The 21,390-nt window shown below is 46.0% G+C and overlaps 1 protein-coding gene and 1 pseudogene across 2 annotated transcripts; both read right to left on the bottom strand.

Annotated features, from left to right (window-relative positions):
• Positions 1 to 765: 765 nt before the first annotated feature.
• On the bottom strand, positions 766 to 18,444 carry Coil (coilin). Its single transcript, NM_016706.2, has 7 exons — positions 18,177 to 18,444; positions 10,212 to 11,310; positions 10,004 to 10,090; positions 9,729 to 9,776; positions 7,293 to 7,362; positions 4,312 to 4,400; positions 766 to 1,711 (listed from the first exon to the last, which is right to left on the bottom strand). Exons 1-7 carry the CDS (start codon positions 18,428 to 18,430, stop codon positions 1,637 to 1,639), a joined length of 1,722 nt encoding a protein of 573 aa, NP_057915.2. The 5' UTR covers positions 18,431 to 18,444; the 3' UTR covers positions 766 to 1,636.
• Positions 18,445 to 19,364: 920 nt separating this feature from the next.
• Positions 19,365 to 19,741, bottom strand: 2210409E12Rik (RIKEN cDNA 2210409E12 gene; annotated as a pseudogene). The gene has a single exon (NR_003492.2). The product of NR_003492.2 is annotated as an RIKEN cDNA 2210409E12 gene (transcript).
• Between the last annotated feature and the right edge of the window lie 1,649 nt (positions 19,742 to 21,390).

Here is a 21,390-nt window from a genome sequence, read left to right as displayed (position 1 = left end):
CTGAGCCCATTCCAGCCCTTTATAAAGAAATACACAAATACTTCTTCATAGGGGAAGAAACCCAGTCAACACATGGCTGTGTACATAAATAAAGCCAAAGTTCCATAAAACAAATTTTAATTCACTGGACACGATACACGTATTTTTCTAAATGCTTGCCTTTTTCAGAGCTGCAAATGAGCCCTAGAGGTTTTTATTATCTTTGTTTGTTTGTTTGTTTTAGACAGGGTTTCTCTGTACAGCCCTGGTTGTCCTGGAACTCAGTTTGTAGACCAGGCTAGCCTCAAACTCAGAAATCCGCCTGCCACTGCCTCCCGAGTGCTGGGATTAAAGGCGTGCGCCACCACGCCAGGCTAAAGATTATTTATTATTATATGTAAGTAGACTGTAGCTGTCTTCAGACAGACACACCAGAAGAGGGCATCAGATATCATTACGGATGGTTATAAGCCACCATGTGGTTGCTGGGATTTGAACTCAGGACCTCTGGAAGAGTAGTCAGTGCTTTTAACCACTGAGCCATATCTCTCTACCCCCCCATACACACACACACACACACACACACACACACATATATATATATATATATATATATATCTTTTTTTTTTTTTTTGAGATACTGTTTCACGATGTAGCCCAGGCTGTCCCTGAACTCGTAAACCTCCTGTGTTAGCCTCCCAGGTGCAAAGCAAGCCTCCTTGTTATGAACATGATTATGAACCAAGTTAACTATTGGCAGAACGAAAACATAACTCAGAGTGGACATTGAGTTTGATATGATTTTATTTAAAAATTTGCAAGGTTGAAGGAGGAATCTGATTTTTCGTTCAAAGAAAGCAATTTTGCAGTTTATATTCAGCCTTTAGCTTCATGCTGAAGAAAACAACAGAAAAGGAAATTTCTGTTTAAGATCCTCTCTTCAGTTATGAGGAGCCCAAGTTCCTTGCATTGTGCAGCAAGGCCCCTTGCCCCAGCCTGGTCTGAGGCTCACGCCCAGCCTTCTGGCAGTGGGAGGCCAGCGCTCCTCCACACAATACAACAAGGATGCCTCCCCACTGCGGGCTGCGCGGGCTCCTAGGAGTCCTGTGTTTCACATCTGGAAAGTGTGAAAGGACTCTTTAACTCATCACCTCTGACAAATCCAACCCCACTAACTCCTGAGGAGAGCAGGGAGAAACTGTGGAATGGGCGAGATGCTCTATGCTTCACAGAACAGCTCACATGTCAAAAATTAAGTCAAGAAACATGCCTTAGTACTTTACAATGTGACTTAAAAGAAACAAAGCAAGATGCACAGCACATTCTTGTGTGTGGTACTGTAAACTCCTACGGACGATTGCTACTGGTAGCCAAACAGGTGTGAAGGAGCCTAGCACACCGCCATTTTGGTCAGCACCCAGGTTTTCAAGTGGGTTACTGAATTTAGCCAGAAGGAAATAAGGATCTATAAACTAACAACTTTGTTACTCTAAATGATGAGGTAGATCTTTTTTTCCTAATATGGTAAAGTGAAGAGAAACAGAAAGTCTACACAACATTTAGTCTTCTTTTTAAAATCTTCAGGCTATACCCATGGTCCCAAACAATGCGGTTACGGAGCGCGGGGTGGCGAGGCCAGAGGTCAGATCCAGACACCTTATGTACTCGAGATGCTACCTGAAGAGTCAATGATCAGCCTCGGATCGATCAACTCTCTCCAGAGCACGGTGATCTAAGGGAAAAAGACAAAACACCACACTTAATTCATTCTTGACTCCACGTAAGCTAAAATCTATAGATTAGTTAAGCAAGTTTCTGTGAAGAATGGTTAGATAATGAAAATACTTTCAAAGCTAATAAAACTGAGTTTAATCACTTTTGTTTTGTTTTGTTTTGTTTTGTTTTTGGATACAGGGTTTCTCTGTGTAGCCCTGGCTGTCCTGGGACTCACTTTGTAGACCAGGCTGGCCTCGAACTCAGAAATCCGCCTGCCTCTGCCTCCTGAGTGCTGGGAATAAAGGCGTGCGCCACCACTGCCCGGTTGAGTTTAATCACTTGAAATGCATCAACTTTTATGTTAAACATATTTCTTTTCTTTTTTTAAAAAAATTTATTTATTTATTACATGTAAGTACACTGTAGCTGTCTTCAGACACCAGAGGAGGGCACCAGATCTCATTACGGATGGTTGTGAGCCACCATGTGGTTGCTGGGATTTGAACTCAGGACCTTCAGAAGAGCAGTCAGTGCTCTTAACCGCTGAGCCATCTCTCCAGCCCTCTTTTTTTTTTTTTTTTTTTTTTAAGATTTATTTATTTATTTCATGTAAGTACACTGTAGCTGTCTTCAGACACACCAGAAGAGGGCATCAGATCCCCATTGCAGATGGTTGTGAGCCACCAGGTTGCTGGGAATTGAACGCAGGTCCTCTGGAGGAGCAGTCAGTGCTCTTAACCACTGAGCCATCTCTCCAGCCTATGTTAAACATATTTCAACCTTTGACTTAGAACAGGGTCTGGGGTGGTGAAAAGGAGATTCCAAGGTGTCAGAAAGATTCGCCTTATAGATGGGCGGCTCTGGGAGCTGAGGTGGGGCCTGGCAGCCAGCACGCGGCTGCTGATGACCTTTCTCTGACACAGGGTAGTTCTCACCCTAATCTGCACCCTAATCTGCCTAGGACAGAACTACCACACAGTGTACCAATAGAGACGCCCCTAGCACTCTGCAAGGGTGAATGATGAGAGCCATCTAGTGTCAAAAAGGGGAAACTACAGGTTTTCTACATATTTTTTAAAAAGTATGTTTAAATATTGCAATCATAGAAGCACAGGACATGAGGCCAAACCATCTGATGCTGCCACAAACCCTAAGAACCTGTTTCTAGGGAGAAAAAAACCCTGAAAGTATCTTATACCTTAAAATAAAAACACAGACAAGTGCAGGGCATGATAGTGCAAGCTTTTAATCCCAGCACTTGGGAGGCCAGCCTGGTCTACAAAACCAGTCTGGGACAGCCAGGGCTCTGTAACTCTGTCTCTAAACAAACAAATAAACAAAAAAAAAAACGAAACAGATAAATAAAAACACAGGCAAGCACAAAGTCTGATTGAGAGTTCAAACAAAATGTGAATTTTCAGCACTGAAATATAATAGCAAATAAACACAATGTTTCAAGTGCAAGCACAAGAGGGACAGAGTGTTGCTTAACCATACTCAAGCTGCCCAGAAGTTGCCACCAATAGCTGACTGCTGGCTCCCAACACAGGGCACCACCATGTGCTTTCCAGGAGGTTAGAGCTGGCGAGATGGCTCATCAGGAAAGGTGCCTGCTGCCAAGTCCAAGCCCCAGGATCCATATGGTGGAAGAAAAGAACAGACAACTGGAAGTTGTCTTCTGACCTCTACACACATGCGACCGTACACGATCACACATACACAAATAAATCTCATTTAAAAATTAAAATAAGGGCTGGTGAGATGGCTCAGTGGGTAAGAGCACCCGACTGCTCTTCCGAAGGTCCAGAGTTCAAATCCCAGCAACCACATGGTGGCTCACAACCATCTGTAACAAGATCTGATGCCCTCTTCTGGAGTGTCTGAAGACAGCTACAGTGTACTTACATATAATAAATAAATAAATCTTAAATTAAAATAAAATGGAACGTCAGAGGGCAGAATCGCCATGTTATATCATTCTTTATGCCATCTATGCTACTCCAGGTCAACACTGGGGAGCCTGAGAGCAGTTAACAACTTGTCAGGCACACGGTGCAGGCTTCGGAGCTCACATTTCCTCTTGATCTTAGTCTGGTCTCCTGGCTAAGCTCAAGCTATAGCAATGGCTCTCCAAGTCGTGGGCACTATACAGTCTGACACAAGTCAATCCCCTAAGGAAACCTACCTGATTAAGATTTTAAAGCAGTGCTGTGCTTTTAGTCAAGGACATAGTGTTTGTGTGGTTCAGGTGGGCTCTGGGAAGTCCATGATGGCACCTACTTAGAAACTTGGCAGGCTGGACGTGGTGGCATGCCTTTAATCCCAGCACTCGGGAGGTAGAGGCAGGCGGATTTCTGAGTTCGAGGCCAGCCTGGTCTACAGAGTGAGCTCCAGGACAGCCAGGGCTATACAGAGAAACCCTGTCTCGAAAAACCAAAAAAAAAAAAAAAAAAAAAGAAACTTGGCACTTGTTGGCTATTCCAAAGGAGGATAATGCCCCCAGAGCCCTGATCCTCTAGGATTTTAACACAAGCGGTTCAGGAAGCTGCAATGTCAGCCCTTGTCCCCACCCCCACCCCATCAATGGAAAGTGTTAAGAGTGGCTAGCATGCCTACCCTCTTCTCCTGAGTCACAGCGTATTCCACCACCTCGGTTCCATTTTCATTGTGATAGACCAAATCAAACTTCCCAGGTTCTTTCAAAGCTGAAACCAGAGGGTACAGACAGTAAGTCACTTCTCCGTGGTTAAAATGTTCTTCATGGGGATTTCAAACCACTGGGAGGCAGCTGTGTTACCTGGGGACATATAGGAAAGGGGAGTATAATACAGCTATAAAAAGACATGGCCGCCTTAGCATCTCTGAGAGATGAGACCGCCTCATCAGAATGACACAGGCTTGATAAACACACTGGGTGCACCCATGGAGAATGTGCAACCACGGGTATTCCCCAGGGAAGTTACAGAAAGCTGCTGTCATCAAAAATCATGTATGCCTAAACTTTAAAACACGAGCAGGCTTCGGCCTTGGACAGTAATTTGGGATCAGAAAAATGTTGATACAAGCCAAAACCATTCAAACAACCGGTAACTGACCGGCAAAATTATGAACGTCTGAAAAACATTCTAAAAATATTCACCAAAGCACTGAAAACCTTGCCAGGGATGCAGCTCAGGTGGTAGACTTTCCCTAGCATGCAGCCAGCCCTGGGTTCAGCCCTCTGCACCCATAAAGCTAGGCATGGTTGTGGTCATCTGAAACTCTAGCCCTGAGGAGGAGGATCAGCTCAAGGTCATCACTGGCTACACAGCAAGGTCCACACAGGGATCTACGAGACTCTAGCTCAAAACGAACATACAAGCAAACAAGCAAGCAAACGGGAGGAGGAGCAGGGGCTCAGCAAACAGAGGTGCTTGTAGAAGCTTTAAGACCTGAGTTTGATGGCCAAGTACCCACATGGTGGAAGGAGAGAACCAACTCTTGCCAGTTGTCCTGAACTCCACATGCCTAAACATACACATAAGCACATATATACATACATCCACAATACATGTTTTCTATAACAAAAACTGAGGGGAAGAGGGATAAAAATTATGTGAATACAGTACTCATGTATGAAATTCTCCACAAAAGAAAATTGAAATTAAACACAACAAAACCCCCAAACTTTAATAATCTTTAATACAAACCACCAGCAAAGGCGTACTGTGTATTTGGATCTAGAAGAGCAGACGCTGAGAAACCAAATGTTCCTTTTCTTTGTCCCAGGGAGAGCCGCCTGCCCCCTGCAGCCTTCCTACTTCCTCCCTGCGCCTGTGGGCGGCGCTGTGTCTTCTGGGCTTGGATAGGCTGAGCTGTGCTGTGCTGCCAGCTGCACCTTGCAACAGCTCTGGAAAGTGTCCTTTTTCACTTGGCAGGCTTTTTGGGTTGGTTTGAGCCCTAGCTGACTCAAACTGGGAGCCCTCCTGCCTCAGCATCAGAGTGCTGTGACTCGAGCCACTTTGCAAAGCTTTTGGCTGGAGTCGCCTGACACCGTCATCCTGTTCGTCACAGCCAGAACAATCCATTAACTTCGGGAAGCTCACAGGCACAGCGCCACCATTCCCACTGCTGACCAAGCCACACACAACTCTGCTCACCTCAACCATGAGCCCTTCCTGCGGCTATGCCCCTGTTTGTTGTTGTTTTGAGACACAGGTTCTTATTGGGCCGGTTGGGCTGGCTAGTCACCGAGTCCCAGAACTCTACCTGTCCCCACTTCCACAGCACTGGGGTGGGTTCCAGGCACCCACTATCATGCCAGGCTTTTGTCTAACATGGGTTCTGAGGTCATGCTCTGGTCCTGAACTTCCTCCAGGAACTCCATCATCTCCTTATTTATCCATCTTCCTGCTTAGGTACCCATATTATATACAGTAAGCGATATACAGTAAAAGCCCACATTCAGGCTATAAGGATCGATGGGTGTAGCTAACCAGGGATAATGGAGAAAGGGCCATTTACAGTAATATGCCACCCTCTAGCACATTCCAGGCCCTGGGTCAACCAATCTCCAACATCACAAAAATATACGTAAAAGTATAAACTTATACATATAAAATAAAATGTCTGAAATGTGTGTATATTTAATACACAAAAGTATGTTCATTTGCCAACCTTCTGAGTGGATTTTGTTCACTGAAATGATTGAATATACACACACACACACACACACACACATATATATATACACACACACATATATATATATGTGTGTGTGTGTGTGTATGTATGTATACACACACACACACACACACATACACACACACACACCCTATATCCCTATTATTTATAACTTTCCCTTTCTGGTTTATTTTAAATTTCTTTTTCTTCTTTTGTTTTTTTTTGTGGGGTTTTTTGGCTTTGCTTTTTTGTTGTTGCTGTTTGTTTTGAGACGTGGTCTTATATAGCCCAGGCTGACCTCTAACTCTTTGACTGTAACTCTGAGGATGACCTTGAACTTCTAATCTTCCCGTCTCAGCCTCCTGGCTTCTGGGATTACAGGAATATCCCACCAGTTTCAGGCAGTGCTGGAGCTGGACGTGGGCTTCTTTGTATATGCTAGGCAGGCAGGCCATCTCTAGTCTTCTCGCCGTACGTTATAGCTTTAGAACGTATCCCACTTGACAGCTCAGGCTGCGCTTAAGCTTGCCATTCTCCGGACTCTTCCGCCCTTGAGTGCCCGGGATCAGACTTGAGTGAGCACAGCCAAGCTGAGAGGAGAGGAAGGGAATGCAGCACAGACTGGGCTCCACGCCCACCTGTCAAGTGGGCAGAAGCCATGAGTCTGAGCCCTAACCCAAGACAGAGGTAAGAAAAGGACGCCCAAGCGTAATGGTCCTCAAGGTGATCGGGTGCAGAGTCTCCTTAGCAGTCTTTATTGTAACCTCCCTGAGCCTGCATCCAGTTTAGGTTTCTGAGAAGTAATTGCTTTTGCAGTCCCAGGTGAGTGGAGGCTGAGGGAGAGCACTCCTCAGGAGGAAAGGCTGTGCAGGAGCTACTGTGGCTATGGAGTCTCCTACCCACTAGGAGATGGATCGAGCATGCGCCACACTCACCCGGTAGCGAGGAGAGGACCTCTATGTCCACTTGCTGGGTCTCTGGATCGTGACTTAATATTTTTCCTTCCTTCCAAAAATAAAAGACTGTGTCAAAAATGTCTATGTAAAACACTGTATTAAAGGTCAGAGTAAATAGACTTTAAATGGCTACTTTTATGTAATATAAATTTATCTCCATAAATCAACATGTTAGGGAAGAATAAAAACAACAGACTTATAGGCACTCTACCTGAATATACAGAAAAATTGTTAGTGGTAAAATAGGCACACGGTAGTCATGGCTGGCAGATACCTACAGCACTCGACAAAAGGTAAAAAGCTATTATAGTTCCCCAGAATGGATGAGGCACGGCCAAGAAAGCAGGCTAAAGCCATGTGTTCGAGTGAGGAGTAGCAGGACAGCTTTCAGTGGGAGAGCCACATACACAGTGGTGCTTCCAAGCTAGCACTGCTGGGGCCGCTCAAAATCCCAGGTCCCCAGGTTCCAAAACTGGTTTTCAGATGCATGAAGATGCACTGAATCTAGGTGTGATGGTGCATGCCTGAAATCCAGACACTCCAGAGGCAGAGGCAGAAGGGTTATGAGTTCAAGGCCAGCTTGGACTACACAGTTAAAACACTGCCTCTCAAAATTATCAAGTGGGGGGGGGGGAGAGACTGGAGAGATGGCTCAAGGGTTAAGAGCAATAATGTCTGCTCTTCCAGAGGACCTGGGTTCGATTCCCAGCACCCACAACTGTCTGTGACCGCAGCTCCAGGGGATTTGACACCCTCAAATACATACATGCAGGCAAAAACACCAATGAACATAACATAAAAATAAATGAATCTGGGGGCTGGAGAGATGGCTCAGTGGTTAAGAGCACTGACTGCTCTTCTGAAGGTCCTGAGTTCAAATCCCAGCAACCACATGGTGGCTCACAATCATCCGTAATGAGATCTAATGCCCTCTTCTGGGGTGTCTGAAGACAGCTACAGTGTACTTACATATAATAAATAAATTAATAAATAAATAAATATTTTGAAAAAAATAAATAAATGAACCATAAAAAAAAGTTAAAAAGAGGACCCACTATCCTGTGCATATGGTTGACAATGGGAAGACAAATGGGCAATGGGGCCATATACTGAAGCCAAGCGATGAGATCTTTTCCCTTGTACTTCAAGACAAAGTTTCTCCGAGTAAAAGCCCTGGCTGACCTGGAACTCCTTTTGTAGACCTGGCTGTCCTCAGACTCAGAGATCCATCTGCCTCCGCCTCCCTCCGGGGTGCTGGGATCACAAAGGTGAACATGACCTCACCTAGCTTCCAATCAGCTCTTTTTTAAAAAGATTTTATTTGTATGTATGTATGTATGTACGTATGTACGTATGTACGTATGTATGTGTTAGTGGGTGCACCTGCATGCTGGTGCCTGTGACCAGACAAGGGTGCTGGATCCCCTGAAGCTGGAGTTACGGACGGGTTTTTGAGCCACTTGACACAGATGCTGGGAAACAAACTCCCGTTCTAAGAGCAGCAAACAAGCCCTCCTTGAAGCTGAGAGGTCTCTCCAGCCCCAGCATCGGCGCCTAACCTTACCCTCGGCACAGACAAGAGGTGCTCTGTTTCTCACTTGTTTTGCCTTTGCAGAGCTGTGTATTTATTCTTAGGACAGGCCAGAGTTTGATCCTCAGAAGCACAATGGTCCCCTGTCCCCCACACGGTGCTCCTCATTCTGATTCAGTCCCCTTCTCAAGTATCAGCGACACTAGACTCAGAGACTTCATGATAAACGTCCATGGGCCTCGCACCTTCACTTTATGACATTATTTACCAACAGTGTCTACATTACCCACGCAAATATTAAAGTATTATATAAATACATCAGCACGGGCTGGAGAAATGGCTCAGTGGTTAAGAGCACTGACTGCTCTTCCGTAGGTCCAGAGTTCAAATCCCAGCAATCACATGGTGGCTCACAACCACCCGTAATGAGATTTGACGCCCTCTCCTAGTGGGTTTGAAGACAGCTACAGTGTCCTTATTTCTAATAAATCTTTGGGCCAGAACCAGCGAGGTTGACCAGAGTGAGCAGAGGTCCTAAAATTTCAATTCCCAACAACCACATGAAGGCTCACAACCAACTACAGTGTATACTCATATACATAAAATAAATCTTTGAAAAAAAAAGCTTTTGAAAAGGGATCTATGTTAGCCCAGCAGGCTTCATATCCAAAACTCCGGAGTGCTAGGATTATAGGTGGGTGCTATGTTGGACAAGTTTCTCATATACTGAACTTAATCTTTTTTTTTTTTTTAAAGAGACAGAGGCTCATTATATTGTCCAGGCTAGCTGTGAATGGTTTCCTGCCTCTGAGTCCTGGGTGCTTGGGACAGCAGGTGCACCCCACCACCAACTAACTTCATTATTTTCATAGAAACAGGCTTACCTTGTAGTCAGAGACATCAGGAGAGTAGTCGGATGTGAGTTCCAAAAGCTAAAACAGAAGAAAAAACCCTTCAGTCTCTTAGGACTCCTCCTTCCTACCCCAAGAACTTGGGCGGTGCAGAGGTGGCCACTCCCACCCATCCGAGGCCCCACCATGACTCCTGACAATTGCAGACAGTTGTCTTTGTCAACATTACTTAATGAGATTCACTAAGGAAGCTGGGGGAGGGGGGGTAACCTTGTTTTTGTTATGGTCAGTGCTGTTTTAAAATATACCTTAAATGCAATCTTTTCTCCAACTTGAGGGGCAGCTGCCAACAGTGGTAATAGACTATAGTCCTTCTTGGGGGGCTCTACTGGATTCTGGAAAACAGACATGTGCCTTCATTACTGGCGAGGGAATGAGAGCCCACGCCATGCCACAAGGTTGAGAAAAGCTGCATGGGGAAGGGAGGAGGGCAGCTCACAAACATCACACGCTTACCTGGATCACCACAGATGAGTTTGTTAGAATATCATTTAACTGTCTCTGCTTCTGACTCTCAGAGCTTCTATTAAAGACACAGGAGACCGCTTGCCCGCGCCCTCGCCCTCGGCCCCGGACACCCCGGCCCCTCAGTCCCTTCCCAAACAACAAGTCCTCTCCTCGCCCCCATCCTCTTCCCAAACTGGTGGGGACAGGCGTACTGGGAGGACCAGGAGCTTGTCTGCCCCGGTTTGAGTCAGAAGACTTCCATCCCATAATACCCGGAGTCTCCAATGACAGCCCTGGACCAGAACCCCCTTGCCCTGCAAAGAGGCCAGTTGGCTTTAAGAAGCCAGCAGATGCGCCCTCGAGCATGTTCTTGGACACCAGGAACTGGTCTTCCGACTCTGAACTGGAGTCTGAACTGGATGACGAGGTTCTGGAGGCCTTGCCCTTGCCGGAGCTGAAGGTAAAGCCAGGCTTTGAGGCCTGCCTGTTGGCAGCTGCAGTCTTGGTAGCAGGTGCATCTTTCAACAGCTCAGCTGACAGTTTCTCTGAAAAGGTGACCTCCTGCATCATGACACTGCAGTGGCCATCGCTGACTGACTCTGGGCAGGACTCAGACTCTGACAGGTGGCCTGAGCTACCTTTTAGCCCCGTGCTGCTTCTCCTTCGGGCTTTACCGAGGCTTCTGGGGGAGGCCCTGGGGAAGCTGCAGTTCTGTGAGGCCCCCTCTTTAGGCGTCTGTTGTTTGGAAGACTTGGAGGCCCTGGTCTGCTTCTTCGGTTCACACTTCTCCTTTCTTTTTGAAGACTTCTTTTTGGTCTCTTCCTCATCCTCTTCGGCTGGGCTGCCTGTCACTTTGCTCTTTTTCTTGCTCTTTGTCCGCCCCGTCTCATCTGGGAGGAGTTTAGTTTCCAGGTCCGAGGCCTTCTCATTCTGGCCGCTGTCCTCCTGCCTCTTGCAGTGCTTCTTCAAAGACTTGTATCCCTGATCTGTTTCCTCATCCTCCATCAACTTAAAAGCCCGTTTCTTTGCTTTCCTGCATGGGAAACTAGAGTCGCCACCATTGCTTACTATCAGGTTCTCAGGGAGTCCTTGGTCTTCTAACTTAACCCTGTTGGAAGAGGAGAGAAGGCTCAGGTGAGCCCAGGTCCGACAAGCACAGGCCTGGCGTGCACTGGTGCAATGCCAAGACTGCAGACTGTCACAGAGCTAAGGATGGAAGATGCCACAAAATCACCCACACAACACAGCTCTTTCTTTCACGTGGCTGCTTTTTTTTTTTTTTTTTTTAAAGATTTATTAATTTATTATATGCAAGTACACTGTAGCTGTCCTCAGACACTCCAGAAGACGGAGTCAGATCTCGTTACGGATGGTTGTGAGCCACCATGTGGTTGCTGGGATTTGAACTCCTGACCTTTGGAAGAGCAGTCGGGTGCTCTTACCCACTGAGCCATCTCACCAGCCCCCTGCTGCTTTGTTTTATCTTTGTTGTTTTGAGACAGGGTCTTGCTATGCCACCTTAGGTGGCCTGGAACTCACTATGGAGATCAGGCTGGCCTCAGACTCACAGACATCCACAGTCTCTTCTTCCTGAATGCTGGGATTAAAGGTGTGTGTATCATCATGCCCGGCTCACTGGGTCTAGTTTTATTAACTTCATGTATACTGGGGCCCATGTGTTTTTCTCTAACTTATACATTAACCACAAACTAGGTTATCTTTCATTTCTGAGGTCCCAAAATACAACTCAGATAGGTAACTTGCTAAGACCCACAGCTGATAGATTAGTAACAGGAACGATAGTCTGACCTTGCTTTGCCTAACTTCAAAACTCACAATCTTTTTTTTTTTAACAATATAAATTTTTAAAAATTGAGAATTTCATACATACAAAATTTATTTCAGTCACACAAATAAACACCAACTTCCATCTTCTCTCAGATGCCCCAACTTCAGGCCCTTTTTTTTAAACTAACAATCGTCTTCTTATATGTGTGTTAGCCATCCTAAAAGGCGAACATATTAACCGTCCGGCTTTGTGTTAGAATGAGTAAAGACATACAATGAATCTGAGTATTAAGTAGGGAAAATGTGCCGCACATATACATAATGGGATGTTACTCAGCTGTAAAGGTATATAATTTCCATTAGTATGGAGGCAGTGGGAGGGCAGCATGCTATAGGAAGACAAATGCCACACATGTTCACTTACATGAAGACTTAATAAGAAAAAAATCACAGAGGAATGACAGGGCCAAGAAGTGGGAGTGGGTGGGTGGGGGAGCATGTGGGAGACTTTTGGGATAGCATTGGAAATGTAAATGAAATAAATACCCAATTAAAAAAAACACACACACACACAAAATAGAAAAAAAAAGAAAAAAAATCACAAGAAAAAGAAAATAGGTAGTAGTTATCAGAACCTAAGGAGGTTGTGGGGGAAGGTAAGACACTCCTGTACACTCTGATAGAAAGACTAAATTCTAATGTTCCTCTGTAGTATAGGACAGCAGTGGTGGACAATAATTAACTGTCCTCAAAGAGCTACACAAGACGCTTTCCACTTTCTTTCTTTCTCCTTCCTTCCTTCCTTCCTTCCTTCCTTCCTTCCTTCCTTCCTTTTTTTCCTTCCTTCTTTGGAAGACAATGGTATCTTTACCTGGCTTGAATTCAGTGATCAACCTTTCTCTGCTAGCCAAATGTGAAGATTAAAGGTGAGTCTGAAAAAGGGCTTTCAGGGCTAGAGAGATGGCTCAGCAGTTAACAACACTGACTGCTCTGCCAAAGGTCCTGAGTTCAAATCCCAGCAACCACATGGTGGTTCACAACCATCTGTAATGAGATCTGCTGCCCTCTTCTGGAGTGTCTGAAGACAGCTACGTATAATAAATAAATAAACCTTTAAAAGAGAAAGTGCGGGGGCTGGAGAGATGGCTCAGTGGCTAAGAGCACTGTCTGCTCTTCCAGAGGTCCTAAGTTCAATTCCCAGCAACCACATGGTAACTCACAATCACCTATAATGAGATCTAATGCCCTCTTCTGGTGTGTCTGAAAACAGCGACAGTGTACTCACATACATAAAATAAATAAATCTTAAAAAAAAAAAAGACAGTAATTTCACTGTCCCCCAAATAAAAAACAGTACGAGGAGCTGGGCAGTGGTGGCGCACGCCTTTAATCCCAGCACTAGGAAGGCAGAGGCAGGTGGATTTCTGAGTTCGAGGCCAGACTGGTCTACACAGTGAGTTCCAGGACAGCCAGGGCTATACAGAGAAACCCTGTCTCGAAAAACCAACAATGGGCTGGTGAGATGGCTCAGTGGGTAAGAGCACCCGACTGTTCTTCCAAAGGTCCAGAGTTCAAATACCAGCAACCACATGGTGGCTCACAACCATCCATAACGAGATCTGACGCCCTCTTCTGGAGTGTCTGAAGACAGCTACAGTGTACTTACATATAATCAATAAATAAATCTTTAAAAAAAAAAAAAAAGAAAAAGAAAAACCAACAATAACAACACAACAACAGAAACAAAACAAAACAAGAAAACTAGTATAAGGAGACAAATATGCCAATCAATTCTGATCATTATCATGTATGTATGTATATGTGTATATATATACATATATGTGTATATATATCCTGAAATGACACACTGTACCCTACAAATATGTATAATAACGATATGCTAATTAAAGCACTTAAAATAATAAAATACAATGTTTTCCTATTCCTGTTTGGGTCCTGAATTGTTTCAGCTGTGATGGTTATATTTATGTAAACCTGGGATGGCGGCGGGGCAGGGTGCTCAGTGTGTCTATGGCTCAGTGTGTCTATGGCTCAGTGTGTCTAAGGCTTGTCTAAAATGGTTCCGGATGAGAATCCCACTGAGATCTCAAAACTGACAAAGGGCAACTTGATTTTGAGAACCTTCTCTGCTCAGGTAGCTGTGAGTCTACTTTCCATGTCTCTGTTTATTTGATTTTGTTTTTTCCTGTGTAGCGCTGGCTGTCCTGGAACTCACTCTGTGGCCTCGAGATCAGAAATTCACCCACCTGCCTCTGCCTCCCAAGTACTGGGATTAAAAGTGTGCGCCACCACTGCCTGATGTCTCCACTTCTCTCTCAGTTCTAAAGAGGTGTGTGTGTGTGTGTGCACGCGCCCCCTCTGGGAGCAAGAGAGACCGTTGGATCCCCTACAGCTGAACATAGGTAGTTGGGAATCACTGTGTGTGGGTGCTGGGAACCAAACTCAAGATCCCATCCCCTACAGAGCAGGCAGAGCTCTGCACTACTGGGCTGTCTCCCCAGCCCCTCTCCTTTTCTCTCTCTCTCTGTCTGTCTGTCTTAAATTTGTTTTATGTCTGTGAGTACACTGTAGCTGTACAGATGGTTGAGAGCCTTCATGTGGTTGTTGGGAATTGAATTTTTAGGACCTCTGCTCACTTGAGTCAATCCCACTCGCTCCGGTTGTCAACTCCATTAACTCAGTTCCTGTTTGCTCTGGCCCAAAGATTTATTTATTATTATACATAAGTACACTTTAGCTGTCTTCTGACACACCAGAAGAGGAAATCAGATCCCATTACACAGGTAGTTGTGAGCCACCATGTGGTTGTTGGGATTTGAACTCAAGACTTTCAGAAGAGCAGTCAATGCTCTTATCCGCTGAGTCATCTCTCCAGCCCCCTCTCCTTCCCAATATGTGTCACTGGCCATGGACCTCTGTCCTTGCTTCTCTGTCCTCACAATGGCGAGATGGTGAGTTTAGCACTGACTCAGGAGATGGCTACCACGCTCATCTGGGGGCAGGTCTACTAAAACTACAGTGACACCAGAAAGACTCACAGGACTCCTGTACCAGGATGACACACAAATGTGTTCCATCCCCGCCTCCAAGGCTCAGGGGACATCCGAGAGGAAAGGGGAGAAAATAATACAAGAGCTGACCTAGCCACTGCATACATAGACTCACTTATGGGAGTGGCTGTCTGCAAATGAGATACACAGGGCTGGACCTCTCAAAATCAACTGGGATGTGAGAAGGGTCTCTGAGAGGCCTCTCTTTACCTGAGGAACTATTAAAAATAAACAGGACTAAGTAAAGTAAATTGCTTCCCTCAGTACTTCAATCACTAGAGTACTTGCTGGGCAAGCCTGAGAACCTAGCTTTGGAGCCATAGTGTGCTGGTGTGTATCTGTGGTCCTAGCACTGGGAAGGCAGAGATAGACAGCAATAGACAGACACCTGGAGCTCACTAGCCAGGCCAGCCTAACTTAGTTCCAGGCTCAGTGAGAGACCGGTCTCAGGAAACTAAGGGTATTGAGAAAGACACTAGGCACCAAGCTCTGGCCTCCACACATACGTTTACACACATGCCTGCACACCCAATGCTATGAGCACACATACATTTAAGTTGTAGACATATATGCATACAATAAATCTGTCAGGGGAAGACAATTATAAGGAGGAAAAAACAAACATAAGTTAAAAAAACCCATAAATACTTAGTTGCTATTTTTCTAAAATATTTTTTCAGATTTTATATATTTTTTCTTTGTAAGGCTGTTTTGACTGCGTGTGTGTGCTATGTGTGCTCAGTACCCATGATGGCCAGAAGAGGGCATCAGATTCCCCCTGGGACTATAATGAGCTATCTATCAGGAGGGACCTGAACCCTGAACAGGGGTCCTCAAAAAGAGCAGTCAGTGTTCTTAACCACTGAGCCGTCTCACCATCCCTCACAGGTAGTTTTTTCCTATGGTCTACACCATTTACCACCAGGGCTAGCTGCAACCCAGCTCTCTATCTCCCTGGACTGAGCCCAGGGCCTCAGGCATCCTAGCCAGGAAGGCACTCATTCACTTACTGAGTGACATTCTCAGGCCCACAGAGGTAATGTCTTTCCAGGCCCAATTGTCCAGTTGAGGCATTTAGGAGAAACCTCCCTGTCATCTGCTGCAATTACTGCTTGTAACCGTTGTTTCACCGTTGTTTTTTACATCATTACAAGAGTGTAATTCATGGGTGATTCATTAATTTAAGTAGTAACTGTAGCCAGCAGCAAGCTATTAAGTCATTAGGCAGGGTACCTTTCAGGGAGTGAATTTAACAGGTGGGGGACACAGCCCTCTCTCTTGTTTAAATAGCCTTTAAAGGGCACTGGGGAATGAGCTTACTTCTGTCAGTAAGAGGGGAAAAGAGGCTTGGCTGCCTGGAGTCAGCAGCAGGCAGACCTCCAAAGCTCAAGGCCAGCCTCCTCGTCTACACTAAGAGAACTTGCCTCAAAAAAGAAAGGGAGCGAGAGAAAGGGGAGGAGTTGGAGAAGGTGGAAGAAGAGGGGAAGGGAAGGGAGAGAAGGGGAGGGGAAGAGAGGAGAGAAGAGAGGAGGAGAGGTTTGAAATTTGGACTATTTCAAGTTGCCACCTGAAGCAGAATGATTAACAAATCATAGTATTCCTGACTTAAGTATTCCTGATGCAAAGATATGGTCAGTGTTTCTAATTAATTTCCCTGATGTTCTGAAGAAATTTTGCAAATGTGGCACTCTCGACAGAAAGCAACACTAAACAAAGGCAAGCAAGAAATAGCCTGCTTTATAATTCCATTTTTTTGGGTTTTTTTTTTTTTTTTTTTTTTGGTTTTTCGAGACATGGTTTCTCTGTATAGCCCTGGCTGTCCTGGAACTCACTTTGTAGACCAGGCTGGCCTCGAACTCAGAAATCCACCTGCCTCTGCCTCCCAAGTGCTGGGATTAAAGGCGTGCACCACCACGCCAGGCCTATAATTCCAAATTTAACTCACCGCAGCGGAAGCTTAGAGGTGTGGTTGGAAGTGGTGGGACCATAGACTATATCAGTATGTATGCCAACTGGTATGACCAATCGCATCAGCCCGCCATCTGAGACAACTAAGCCACCTGCCAACTAGTCACACTGTAGTCGCTCCTGGATACTCACTTCAGTGACAACGATTAAATTCTCCTTCTTGTTGTTTTGAGACAGGTTTCTCTACCCAGCCCTCACGAGGGTGGCTTCAAATTCAGAGATCTGCCTGCCTCTGCCTTCTGAGAGTTAGGATACAAGGTGTACGCCACCTCCACTCGGGCCTCTCTCTCTCTCTCTCTCTCTCTCTCTCTCTGTCTCACATTTGTTTCTTTTGTTTTCCAAGACAGGGTTTCTCTGTGTAGCCCTGGCTGTCCTGGAACTCACTCTGCAGACTAGGCTGACCTCAAACTCAGAAATCCACCTGCCTCTGCCTCCCGACTACTGAGAGTAAAGGCGAGCGCCACCACGCCCAGCCTGATTTTACCTTTTTTCTTTTTTAAACAGCTCTCACATATGCCAGGCTGACCTATGTAGCCAAGGATACTTTGAACTCCTGATCCTCCTGTCTGTCTTCACCTCCTCAGTGCAGGGATTCCTGGTTAGCCAGCTGGGAATCAAATCTAGGGCTTTGAGATGCAAGCAGTCAAGCTACTGAAACACACAGCCTTCTGTGTGACACGTGAAACGCATTCCGATACCAATTGGATGGGACCCAATGACACCTGAATGAGACACAGAAATCCACCAGAAGTGGACACTGCCAAGGCGCTAAGGTGGGCCATTCCATACATTACTCAGAAAACATCTCTGCTTCCTGCCTGCAAGTGCAGCCCAGAGAAGGCGGGTCTGTGGCATATTTGCGCCATGCACACTGCACACAGAGCCTGGCAGAGTGAGTACTGGCCCTGCTCTTGAGCACCGGAGCTGCTCCAAGTTTAGTCCCCCTGAAATGAGAAGCGTCCCGGGGAACCCGGGGAAGGATGCTCCATCCTGGGCTGGACCACTCAGGATCTCGCGAACCTGCCTTTCCGCAGCTGGCTAGCTCGCTACCCGGATCCTGCATCCTGCGGTCCAGCAAGCGCCCCCCACCCGCACCCGCACCCCGAGCCGCGCGCCCCCACCCCCACCCCCGCGCGCTCCCGCGCACCTGAGGCTGTCGTTGTCTCTCACCAGGCGCGCGCTCTCGGCAGGGGGCAGCAGCCCCCCTTCCAGATAGAGGCCCAGGAGCGCCCCGGAACTGAAGCCGAAGCGCTGGCGGATGAGACTGATGAGATCCGTGACAACTCGACATCTGTTCAGGTCCACCAGAAGCCAGAAGACCGTGCAGTGTGGAGTGGCCGGCGGCGGGTAGTCAAATTGAAGCCGTAGCCTAACCGTCTCGGAGGCTGCCATCTTGCTCATGCTCGACGGAAGCCGAGAGGTTCCAAGGGCTTTCGCAGCGGCGTGGTCCGGCGGCCCGCCCCCAGCAGCAGCTAGCGTGCGCCGCCTGGGGGCGCAAGTAGGTCTGTAAGGCTCCCCTCGCGAGCTCCCCATTCTTTCTCAGGGCTGAACATACATGCAAGTTGACTGTCAGGATAGCTGCTACGATATCGGTTCGTGTAATTAAACAGAAACAAACCAAAAATCTATAAAATTAATAAGCAGCAAGCCTGACTCGAACCCCTGTAATAGGTTTTTACTTTTCTACCAAAAAGGTCAGGAAAGCACCAAATTGTGGTGCGTGTCCAAGCAGAAAATGAGACATTCTCGTGATGCGAGACTTAAAGTTCTCATAAGACTGTTTAAAACTCACACACACACGTCCTTGGGGGCCTCAGGGAGTTCAGTGTGTCCTCTGTCCCTGACCAGATCAAGTGCTTTCCTCATCTTGAGGCAGAACAGTATTCTGAAAGTGTTGACGGTCCAGAGAGTCAGAAAGCTAAATAAATAGGAAGATTTTCTTTAAAAGATTTATTTATTATATATAAGTTACACTGTAGTTGTCTTCAGACACTCCAGGTGGTGCCTAGGTACCCAGAGAAGACACTCAGGAACCACACCATTCACTCCAGAGCCTGCTGTTCCCGACCAGTCCTGCCTGTAGCAGGCCCTATCATCCCAGAGGGAATCATCCCCTACGGACGCCCTGTTCTAGCTTTGTTCCTTTCTCCTCAGGGATGGCTGCTGCTGGCTGCTGGCTGCTGGCCACCTCCAGTCGAGAGGTAGAATACAGTATGACGCGAGAGCAGTATTTGTGCTTTTAGGGTTATTTAATATTTATTTTAAAAGACAGCCAATTTATTTATTTATTTTCAACTAGAGAATGGGTCTCTAGGTCTCTAGGAATTGGCTGTGGGGCCCTCACTGCACATCTTGTTCCTTAGCACTGTTTCCAGAATCCTTCCTCACGTCTGGAAGAGGTGGAGGAAAAGATTAGGGGTGGATCTCCAGGCCTTCAAAGACATCTCCTGTTCTGAAGGCCAGGCCCACTGTGGCTGGGGTCTCTGGCCTTGCTACCTGAAAAGTGAAGCCACATTCCCTCAGAGTTTTCATCTCATCAAGGAGCTGGTTGTCCTTGAACAGCAGCTGCTCCTCAGGAGGCCTCTTCATGATGCCCTCAATGATGCGCTTGAGCTCCCACACCGTGCTTGACTCCTTGGCATCAGTGAAGATGGTGGTCTTCTTGTGTCGGATCACAAGAAACACAAACAACCCTGTGTCTGCTTGTGACTCCATGCACCTCACTGGACCTGAGAAGTGTCAACAACAGACTTTAAGTCTTTTCATTGCTCTGGGGCTGAGTTTCTCTGACCCTGACAGGAAAGGCTGGTTTCAATTGGATATCTGCACCTGCAGGAGGCCTCTTAGGGTGTTGTTAATCTGAATTCATTAGTCTAATGCTGGTCTTTGCCCCACCTTATGCATATTGCAGAGGGCTGAGGCCTTCTGGATTATTTCTAGGAATAAACAAAACAGATTCTAGGAACACCTACCCTATAATCCCTTTCCAAATGCCCTTGCTTACCACAGTTAAGACATCTGACAGTTTGATTTTTTTTCTTAAGACTTTTAGAATTTACTATCAGATTAGCATCATAAATGTGAGATCCAATATCTCTAATCTATTCTATTGGTGCTGATGGTGCCTAATCATCCTTTTGCATTCTGAACTAGCGTTTTCAAAAGCCAAGGATTCAATTAATATTTTTCTGACTTCTCTTTACAACTGAAGTCAATCTTTGCAAAAATCAGGGAAGGCTGCTTTGGGGCCTTGTGTATTTTAAGGAAAAGACTCACACCTTTCTTGGTTCTTCAACCTCATCTCAAGCATTAAAAAGCTGCTAAATGACATAGCATCAAAATGTGATCATCAAATTCAAGCTGCCTTTCTAAATCTTTGTTGTTGTTGTTGTTGTTTGTTGTTGTTTTGTTTTGTTTTTTCAAGACAGGGTTTCTCTGTGTAGCCCTGGCTGTCCTGGAACTCACTTTGTAGACCAGGCTGGCCTCGAACTCAGAAATCCTCCTGCCTCTGCCTCGAGAGTGCTGGAATTAAAGGCGTGCGCCACCATGCCAGGCTGAGGTTGGTTTTCTAATAAGCTTGAGCCAGCCCCTTTCAGTTTCATCATGTGACTGGCAGAGTGGCAAGTTCTTTCCTAAATTCCTCAATCTGTGTCTCACTGGTTTTCCTAGGTCTTTCTAAGGGTTTTTTAAATTTCTGAAGTCTGTGTCCAAGTATTTTTCTTATTCTCCTTTTCAGTCTAATTTTCCTGCTTCTGCTTGGATCTTATCAATCCAGTGTTTTTTGAGCAGGTACAGAAAGCCATGATGGCTATTAAGAATATAGTATAAGGGGCTGGAGAAATGGCTCAGCAGTTGAGAGCACTGACTGCTCTTCCAAAGGTCCTGATTTCAAATCCCAGCAACCACATGGTGGCTCACAACCATTCGGAAGGAAATCTGATGCCCTCTTCTGGAGTGTCTGAAGACAGCTACAGTGTACAGATACATGCCTGGTCTCCTGTACAATGATTTTGACAATGCTATTTACTTATTTTGTAGTGCTAGAGAGTGAACAAGGGGCCCTGTACACGTCAGGGGAGCACCACACCACTGAAAGACATTCCCCCAGCCTGGCTACTTGATAAAGAAAAAGCAAATAGCCGGATATAGTGGCGCGCACCTTTAATCCCAGCATTTGGGAGGCAGAGGCAGGCAGATTTCTGAGTTCGAGGTCAGCCTGGTCTACAAAGTGAGTGCCAGGACAACCAGGGCTACACAGAGAAACCCTGTCTCAAACAAACAAACAAACAAACAAACAAAAAAACAAAAAAGAAAAAGCAAATAAGGCTGGAGAGATGGCCCAGTGGTTAAGCTCACCGACT

This window comes from Mus musculus, chromosome 11, assembly GCF_000001635.26.
Source record: "Mus musculus strain C57BL/6J chromosome 11, GRCm38.p6 C57BL/6J".
NCBI lineage: Eukaryota > Metazoa > Chordata > Mammalia > Rodentia > Muridae > Mus > Mus musculus.
The sequence above is the reverse complement of the archived record's forward strand: the minus strand, read 5'-3'. Positions and strand labels throughout refer to the sequence as shown.

What these genes read in the sequence shown, in the direction of transcription:
- Coil (NM_016706.2), bottom strand. Translation starts at nt 18,430, where the DNA reads ATGAGCAAGATGGCAGCCTCCGAGACGGTTAGGCTACGGCTTCAATTT. An exon ending in ACTCATCTGTGGTGATCCAG is followed by an intron (nt 10,091 to 10,211) that starts GTAAGCGTGTGA and finishes TCTGTTTTCCAG; the next exon opens with AATCCAGTAGAGCCCCCCAA. An exon ending in CTGATGTCTCTGACTACAAG is followed by an intron (nt 7,363 to 9,728) that starts GTAAGCCTGTTT and finishes TATTTTTGGAAG; the next exon opens with GAAGGAAAAATATTAAGTCA.